The 10,045-nt window shown below is 38.0% G+C and overlaps 1 protein-coding gene across 1 annotated transcript; it reads left to right on the top strand.

Moving 5' to 3' along the window:
• Positions 1–340: 340 nt before the first annotated feature.
• On the top strand, positions 341–9,309 carry LOC103695718 (probable sulfate transporter 3.5). Its single transcript, XM_008777112.3, is given in 13 exon segments — positions 341–756; positions 908–1,115; positions 1,202–1,373; positions 2,570–2,635; positions 2,765–2,878; positions 5,206–5,322; positions 5,426–5,552; positions 6,170–6,456; positions 7,072–7,114; positions 7,117–7,261; positions 7,374–7,456; positions 8,656–8,732; positions 8,815–9,309. Coding segments are annotated over 13 exon segments (1,911 nt in total). The 5' UTR covers positions 341–446; the 3' UTR covers positions 8,977–9,309.
• The last annotated feature ends 736 nt before the right edge of the window (positions 9,310–10,045 follow it).

The following is a 10,045-nucleotide window of genomic DNA, read 5'->3' as shown; positions in this document are numbered from 1 at the left end:
AGATCAACTTCTCTCAACTTACGGCACCAATATTGCAAGATTATTACAAAATTTGAGATAAAAATCAAGCAGCTTCATATGTACTTCTAATACGATAGATAAAATTTGATTTATTTAAAAAAATTTGTGCATTTCACCTTTCCTATATTTTCTAACAGAAAAAAGCAATCAATTTCTCATTGGTTATTGAAATTTTGGGCACTGTTTTTATAGCTAATTACTATTTAGCAATAAGAGCTTTAGTCAAGATCCCACCATTCCAGCCGCCACGTGTTAGTATGCCACGCGTTATCGTTCCATTCTCTCGTCTCCCTCCCCAACAGCTCTCTCTCTCTATAAACGGCTCTCACTCAGCCAAGCTGCAACCGCAACCTCTCCTTCCAACCTCCCTTTCTTTTCCCCCTCCTCTCCCTTTCTTCCTCGCCTCCGGTAGCAATCTTCTTTCCATGGGAACGGAGGAGGCCCCTACCAAGGTAAACTTATCGGCGGAGACGACGTTTGTTGCCTCTTTTAGATCCCATCTGAAAGAGACCTTCTTCCCCGACGACCCCTTCCGCCAGTTCAAAGGCCTCCCGGCATGCGGCATAGCATGGACCGCCCTCAAATATTTTGTTCCAATGCTTGGTTGGGCTCCCAGTTACACCTTCGCCAAGTTCCGGTACGACCTTCTCGCCGGTATCACCATCGCCAGCCTTGCGATCCCGCAAGGCATTAGCTATGCTCGCCTCGCCGATCTTCCTCCCATTATTGGCCTATGTAAGTTCTTCTTTCTCCCCTTTTTTTTTCTTTTGTTTATATTAAAAAAAAAGAAAAAAAATCCGATCCTACCTCATAGGTGCATGGAATGAGATATTAATCGCATTTATTTTATCTTTGTTTTCTACCTGCTTTTTTTTTATCATTGTAGATTCTAGTTTCGTGCCACCTTTGATCTATGCGATCTTGGGTAGTTCAAACAACCTCGCAGTCGGAACCGTTGCAGCAGCCTCATTGCTTCTTGCTTCAATCATTTCGGGTGAAGTCTCACCCTCTGACAATCCACAGTTATACGCTCAGTTATGCTTCACCGCGGCCTTCTTCACTGGAATTCTTCAAACAGCCTTGGGGTTCCTCAGGTGAGAATTTTGATGGATCGAACACATATTTTCTATGATTGTTCTATTCAACAATCTCGATCGAATATGAGTTCATGTCATTGCAGGCTTGGGATATTGGTGGATTTCTTATCCCGGTCGACCATCACCGGATTCATGGGCGGGACGGCGATCATCATAATTCTGCAACAGCTCAAAGGCATGCTCGGATTAAAGAATTTCACAGCCAAGACTGATCTCATCTCCGTGATGCATTCGGTCTTCACGTACAGACATGAGGTTGATCTCATGACAAACTCTGCCTTTCCTTTCCCCCCTTAGGAGCAATCATATATAGTTCTACCTCTCTTTCTTTCTATCTTTTCTTTCTTCCTTTTTATTTTTTTGGTGAGAAAAAGGCGGCAAGCCGCACTGTTTCAACCTCTCCTTCACCTTCTTGCTTTCTAAATAATAAGAGGTTTGAGTTAAAAGTTATCCAAAACGAAGAGCTTTTCCTTCTTTTGGGTTAGAAAAGAGTTTTTTTTCTTTTTTTCCGCTTCTTTTTAAACATCTGGATAAGATAAATCTTTCGTTTTGGATAAATAATTAGTACAGCGGAGCAAGGGAGACTGGGGCCCGCTTTTGCCGTTGGTAGGAATGACCGAGTCCAAAGGTTTCTCGCTGGCCAATCCATCAGTCACTCCATAGAGAATCGATCGATCTGAACCGTCCGATATATACAATCTTTTCTACCACGACATCAAACCATATAGAATCGAACGGCCACAAATGATCCATATCCGTATCAGCAATCGAATTTCAATGGCGAGGATTAGTTGATTAAAGCCAAATGTAACCGATCGTAATCTTCGTAGCGTCAAACTATAATGATCCAATGCCGTCAGCATCCAATCAAATGGGAAGTTCAGATATGATCCAAGAGAAAGCCGGTGGTTCCGAATCAGCTCTCTATCCAATGGCTCAGATTCGTTGATTCGAGCCGCGTAGCAAGTGGCATGTAACCTGTTTGCTCGCACCAATAGAATCTGTATTTGTTTTTCGAGTTTCTTATTTTTGGATTTAGTTCTCACATTGCTATCAACAAAAGTTTGTAAACAACTCATTGTTATGCCCAGAGCCCATCATCCGGGTCTGCAACACGGCCTCATACTCTTTAAGGCCTTGTCGCGTGCCGAATCCGGATGATGGATTCAGAGCGTGATGGAGATTGGACTAACTTTATTATTTAGTATGAATTGAAATTATTATTATTCAATGGCATTAAGATTGTAATTTTTTTTTTTTTTTAGTTTTGCATATTTTTTAGGGCACTGTTCGAGCGTGCATGCGATGAGCAAACTTTTTTAGAGATTGGACCAACTTTTTTAGAGCATTTCCCATTATTGCGCCAAAGAATGGATGCCTGGTGGGAAGAGCATTTAATTTAATCCGTGCTTCTTTAATATCTTATACAATCTTCTTTGTTTATGTTTCAGTGGAAATGGCAGAGTGCAGTCCTTGGTATATGCTTTCTTTGCTTTCTACTTCTCAGCCGGCATCTGGTAAGTGGGGAATTTAGCATGGCCTATTCTCTCAGCTCCTTTTCCTTTTCACCTTCCCCATATCCTTCCATCAAAAATTTTAATTAAGCAGCAATTACATATAATTACTTTTACTATAAATAAATTCAGAAAACAAAAGTTCCAAGGCTATTCTGGGTCTCAGCAATGGCTCCTTTGCTGGTGGTGGTTCTGGGAGGTATTTTTGCTTTTGTTGTCCATGGGGACGATCATGGAATCCCTACAGTTAAGTGCTCATGTCTAATTACTTCCGGTATTCATAACTGAAGTTGTATACTGTTTATCCTTCTCAAATATATGTGCAAGTAACGCTATAATCAGAGATATATCAAATAGGATGGAACAGAGAAATAAAATCACTTTTTTCTCTCTCTCTTTTCTTATTTTTTTCTTCTTCTGCAAATATTTTAACATAAGTGTTCATGTCTAATTACTTCCAGTATTCATAATTGAAGTTGTATACTGCTTATCCTTCTCAAATATATCTGCAAGTAACACTATAATCAGTTGCTAGATTCCCATCTAACAAGGATACAGTTTATTAGACCAATACTTACACATACAATGCATGAAATACATGTGCAAGCCCAACAAAGAGAGGCCATGAATCAGAGGTCATCATCAGTTTAGAGATATTAAGATACTCAAGATTTTTTTTGAAGAATACTCAAGGTACTTTCTGTTATCAAATTTCATATGGTGTACAAACTTATATATATATATATATATATATATAAGGACCCAAGGGACCTACCTTCTCTCTCCTCTGTGATGCAGTCGGGATGGGGTTGCTGTAATTTTTTTTTTTTGTAGATGATGATGATGGTGGCTGAATCTTTCTTCTACTTTTTTTGGTGATGGCGGCTAGGGTTCTTTGTGGATGGTATGGAGGAGAAAGAAGGTGGGTTGCTGGTTGAATCAGACTGGGCTCGAGGATGAGTAATTGGTTGACTGAAATTGGACACCAATTTGAGGTGGCGGCTGAAATTGGTCGGACCAAATGTTAGTTAGGCTGCAATGTGGTTAGTTAGAGTTTTATTTGGAGAAGGACTCTAGGGAGGACGTGATGGGGTTTGAGTGTGAAGGGTTTGGGACATGAAACTTGGATTAATCTGAATCCTAATGAGATTAGGAGCAGCGGATGGTAGGGAATGAGGTGGCATGACGGGATTTTAGCGGATGAAATATTGGCGCAAGGGAATATTGGTGTGAGCTTTGTGGATAAGGATGAGAAGTTAAAAAGGGGTTAACGTGGCTAATCCTAAGGAGGCGTGAATATGGATGAGCGTGAAATATGGAAGGATAAATATGGAGTCGTTTGAGAGAATCTCTCCCTCAACCAATCCAACGGATGGGAGAAGGGAAGATGGCGTCTCACCTCTCTTCTTTCATCCCTCCTGGCGTCACACCAAAGGAAGAAAAGGATTCTCTCCTTTCCATGGAAGAAAACTCAAGCTTGGAAAACAAATTCTAATTTTGATTTCATTCTTCATAACTTTCCTTATAGAGAGAGAGGTTGGCAAATATAAGAAGTTACAACCAGGATTTTTATTTGGACTCCTAACCACATAAGGACTCTTTTTAAAATTTAAATCCTCTAAACAACTTACCAACTAAAGCTTATCCAATCCTTAGAACCTTCTCCTGGCGTGTGAAATAGGCTTCTCATATGCCTCCCATAGATGCTCTTCACGTACGCCCAAGGCTCCTTTTGTTTGAATGGGTCAACCATCCAAACTCCTACCACAATTAGACTTCCACTTGGTGCATTGAGATAGAGTCCAAGGGAGTTAGGACTCTTCATGCATGCCGCTATGGTCAAGAATCCTAATCAAAGAGGACTCTTCTCATCTTGACACATGGGCTAATCACACAACTCCTAAAGCTAATCATGACCCTCCAGCACCTTAGACTCAACTAAATTAGGTGTTGGAATAATTAAACCTAATATGGACTAAACCACTTATTACATGGGCTCAATCTCATATATATAGACTCAATCCTTTTACGCATGGACTCAATTACATAACTCCTAAATTAAATCAAGACCTTTCAACGCTTTGGACTCAATTAAATTAGGCGTTGAGATAACTAAACCTAATGTGACTTGATGCTGAAAATTTTGAACCCACTGTGATTTGTTGTTGAAACTTTTTGGACCCAATGTGATTTGGTGCTCATCCAAGGAAGGGACTCAATCACCACGCGCACCTCCGGCTTGGGCTTATGCTCCTGCATCACTCTGCCTCCGCTCGGCCATCTTCTTCTCCTACTGTAAAAAATGTGACCTTTGATGGAGGTTATTCTCGAAAAGTAGGAATGGCTTCGTAACCTACACTGGTTACCACTCTAAACCATTGCCATCATAAGTAGTCGAGGAATCTTTTACATGGTAACACTTATTTTAATGTTCCTTTTCTCAGGAACGAAATTGTAATGGCTTTATGTATGACCAGATTAAAATGCATCCTGTCAATAATGTTTTCACCTTATTTTTTTCTTTTTTCATGTCTCTTTGTACTAAATGTGCATCAACTTTATGTTTTTGGCAGGTTGGCACTCTGAGAAAAGGACTCAATCCGATATCCATAACGGAATTAAAATTCCAGTCTCAATATCTACCTACGGCTATGAAAGCAGGATTGCTTTCGGATTTCCTGGCACTAGCGGTAAAGAGCAAGATTCTCTGTCTCTCTCTCTCTTATAATGTTATTTAAACAACTTATATTTTTGTAATGCATTTGTAGTTAGCATTTTAGCCTTTTATTTCAGGAAGGAATAGCTGTTGGAAGGAGCCTAGCATTGCTGAAAAATGAACAAATAGATGGGAACAAGGAAATGATAGCTTTTGGGATGATGAACATAGCTGGCTCTTTCTTTTCATGCTATCTCACAACTGGTAAGATTTATCGCTTAAAGTTCATATTTATCACCGACAAAAGCTGATCCCAAGTAATTGGGAAAATGCTAGATGATTATGATTATGATTTATCACTGATAAAAGAATTACTTCATTCTCTTTGCACCGTTTCTTTTTATTATTATCTTTTTTCCGTTTCTTTTATTTTTATTATACTACTCTTAAACTTAGCTGTATATTGAATATAGGTCAAAGATGTATGCCCATTATAGTTTGTGCTGTGTTGTACACATAGTTGAGTACATCTTTGAAGACACAAAAAAATTTATTTTTCCTTTCAGAGTTGCCTAGAAAATTCATATATTTAGGAATACTGGAAATGAAAGTAATGTCGAACTCTCCAAAACCCTAGCACCTGTAAACATGTCCTTACATTCATCACCCTCTTAAGCTACAAAACTTGGGAATTAGTTGGTTTCACTGCCACTGCTTGCTATGGTCTTTGTTGTGGTACCTAGCCACAAGAATTTAATGAAAACAGAATTAATTGAATGTACTTGTTGAAGCTTATTCAGTTATGCTTTTGCTACTACATCGATATTAGATATTTTTCCCCCTTGCAGCATTCTTATAGAATGGCGAATGTGTCACACCAGGGCCCTTTTCTAAGTCGGCAGTTAATTTTCATGCGGGATGCAAGACACCGATGTCTAATGTGGTGATGGCAGTTTGCATGATGTTGGTGTTGCTATTCTTGGCTCCTCTCTTCGAACACACTCCTTTAGTGGCTCTATCAGCGATCATTGTAGTTGCCATGATTGGGCTTATTGAGTACAAGGAGATCCACCACCTCTTCAAGGTGGACAAGTTCGACTTCTGTATCTGCATGGCTGCTTTCCTTGGGGTTGTATTATTCAACATGGTTGCTGGTCTTGCATCATCTGTAAGGATCTTTGGCTACTGAGCTATTTATTTCACTTTCCACCACTTGTCTATTGGTTACAGGAATTCTATAAACGAAGAAATATTTTAGAAAGGCATAAAGAAGTGTTACACTGCAATATCCATAATAATACCAAACTTTTCCTGCAGCTACATCAATATTAGCATTTTGGTTGTATTTTCATTGTACATAATTCACTTGCACCCTAGATCTTAGTTATAGGGTTGCTGTCCTCAAGATCAAATTTGCTTCAATAATATAATATTACCTCGGATCCATATCTTTTTTCACCAAATATATATATAGGATCCATATCTTTCAATCTTGACAGATAAATGAATAGGAATACCTGGTATGAGAGAAGTGAAAGATCGTTGATATAATGGTTTCGAATATAGTTGTTGTACAACTTCATTATCTCTTTTCATATAAATGTTCAACTCCATTGCATTCCTTGATCAAAACATTGCCATGGCCTTTAACTTATTGGCGATGCACTTTGAAGACCAAATAGTGCAGTTCTGCTGATGAAAAAGTTATGATGTTTATTACCTAGGCAAGTAATTACTCATCATTAGTACCAGTTCTAGTAATCTTATATTGTCTTTTTCACAGGTAGGTTTGTCAGTAATAAGAGCATTGTTATATGTGGCTAGGCCGGTGCTTGCAAGCTTGGAAACATAAGAGGAACTGCAATGTATCGTGACATCGAGCAATATCCAGATTCATCCAGCTTCCCTTATATACTAATCCTACAACTGGGTTCCCCTATCTACTTTGCAAACTCTGGCTATCTAAGGGAAAGGTAACAAAAAGCATTCTTTTACCAGTTCATTTGTTCCCCTTTCCACTCTTACTAGTGCTCTGGAACTGTCAAATTCCTTTCATGAGTTAACATCATGCTTTGCTACCACCAGGATCTCAAGATGGGTAGAAGATGAAGAGAATATCATCAAAAAGGATGGGGAAGATCTTCTGTGTGTTGTTCTTGATATCGGTGGTAAGCTTTGTATGCTTTTGAGGGTAGACCTGCAGCGCCTTGAAAATGATTCAATCACCACTAATACTTGGACTGCTTGACTAGAACAAGCTTTAGCACCATTACCATGTGAATTAGGGTATAAGCATCAGGGATGATCGTAACTACGCAATTTGGCATGCCAAAGATATGGCATTTGGATTTACTTTGCTGAACTTGAACAAAAGAATCTAACAGAAGCACTGCACCAAAATTTTCCACACTGTTTTCTGTTTAGATTAAGCCTTATTTCAATATATTCTTCTATCTATTGGCTAATTGGACTTAATTCGTTCATTGCCAGCTTGACCACATCTCATCGATTCAAATAGCAGCATGACCACTTATTTATTACACTCTCCATCATATATTGAACATGTAAAATGACATAAAATAACTTGCGTCGCCTAACTATGATAACAGCTAATGTGCAGCATTTAATAAGTAATTTTGCATGGATTATAATATATATTTGATGCAAGGCAGTGATGCTCTCTCTTTGCAGTAAGCTGAGTCCTAAGAACAACTTATAATGACTGTTACAGCAATGTAATACATTTATAGTGGCTCTTATGATGATCGCATATAATGGCATATGTACATGTACATTCATGTCATTTTAGTCAGGTGGATCAAATTCCCATCTACCCCTTTTTCCTCTGCTGCACCAACCAATTCCATATAAACATTTCACTACCTTATTATCATAATAAGCATTTATTTTCCTTCCTTGATTCCCCTTCCTCCTCTTTACTTGAATATCCATTAATTTGATTTCTTTATCTTATTTTCTGAATACCGTTGTTGCGAGTGACTGCCGACAAGTCTCTGCCTCTACCTCTTCCACTGCATGTCTGTGATACAACATATGCATATCAATTCATTTAAGCTTTTTTAGCTTATTTTTGCTTGTCCATTCTCCAACAGATATTTAAGGCTTAGGCTCAGATTGCAATCATAACCTTGCCTTCATACTTAGCTTATGAGCTTGCTTTTCTGTAATTGGAGCTTGCTTGACTTGTGACATTTCAGAAAAGCAATAACCAGTGGCTGAGTAGCCAAAGCACCATTGGTTCACACTTCACAGTGATGATCTTGCATTCAAATTCTATTACAGTGGGTCGATGGGAAAATGTATTTGATTACAATGGCCTTAGTTTCACACTTTTTGGTATTGACAGGGGTGACATCTATTGACAACACTGGCATTGGGATGCTAAAGGAAGTCTACAGAATTCTCGAGAGAAGAAAAATTAAGGTGAGCTTACACAAGTGAGACATGAAACACATCTTAAATCTTGTTGAATAAAACTATAAGCTCCTTGCAATTGCTTTGGCAGATGGCTATAACAAATCCAAGGTCAGAGGTGGCAGTGAAGCTGGTATCATCAAACTTTATCAACTTAATTGGACAGGATCAGGTGTTTCTCTCTGTCAGGGATGCAGTTACAGCCTGCCGCTATGCTCTTCAGGAATCAAGAGAAATGGGAGAGCAAGCATAGGAATAAGATTAGGTGGAGCAAGCTGCAAGTATAGGAATAATATTAGGACGCTTATATAGCAAATGCATGATCCTCGCATTACTACAGGCAGTCTGTCAATAGCAGCTGAGGTCAAATGTCACTAGATATCGTATGATGATATGTTTAGTAAGTAGAGAGATTCTACATATGTGAAGCATTTTCAGATGACAATGACAAGATAATTTTTGAATCTATAGTTTTGTGTATAAAAAATATCATTAATTTGTGAGATTTGAATGGTGGTGAACTATATCTTTTGTATCAGAAAACATTAAAAATTGTAATATTTGGAATCTTCAGAATTTATTTTTTTAATACATAATCCGGAGAATTTACCTTTCACACATGTTTGTGAATGTTCGATATTATGGAAGTCATGAATGCAATAGACAACACAAAAATAAAGTCATTCAAATGGCAACATAAAATTAAAGTTTGAGAGCGTTCGATCATATGCACATAACCATGAAGCTAAAAAATGCAATCTTGATGCTAGGGGTTGGACTGCAAAAAGAAGATAAAAAATAATTATAAAGGAAAATGGACTGATAGGAGGGAAACAAGCAAGGTGGCTTGTTAAATGTACTTCTCTAGCCCGTCTACACTTTAGAATATCTTCTCTTTCTTCTACCATATATAAAACTCAAGACTATTTTCAAAGTAGTTTAGTTGGTCATCAAGATTAAAATGAACTACAAATGAAGGGCTTACAATTTTTGTTATAAATGGAGTGCTAGTTAAACCATAAGTTTGGGGCCATATATTTGTTAATTAAATGGATGATTGAATGGAATCATCTTCATGTTTATAAACAATTCCCCATGTCCATATGCAAATGCATGTGAATAGGTTAGATTTTTTTGGAAAAATATATATATTGCAGGGTTAGACTTTTTTCAAAAAATATATATTGCACATTTAAATAGCATTTTCTCTCAAATTGTCGCCATTCTTTTTTTCTTCCTATTCTAGTGCTAGATGGAATCTTGACCATCCATCTCATGCTCTCTTTTTTTTAGATTTTTTTCCATCATGGCATATGTTACAT

Source organism: Phoenix dactylifera, unplaced genomic scaffold (genome assembly GCF_009389715.1).
Source record: "Phoenix dactylifera cultivar Barhee BC4 unplaced genomic scaffold, palm_55x_up_171113_PBpolish2nd_filt_p 001037F, whole genome shotgun sequence".
NCBI lineage: Eukaryota > Viridiplantae > Streptophyta > Magnoliopsida > Arecales > Arecaceae > Phoenix > Phoenix dactylifera.
Note: the sequence above shows the minus strand (reverse complement) of the source record. Positions and strands in the feature narration are given on the sequence as shown.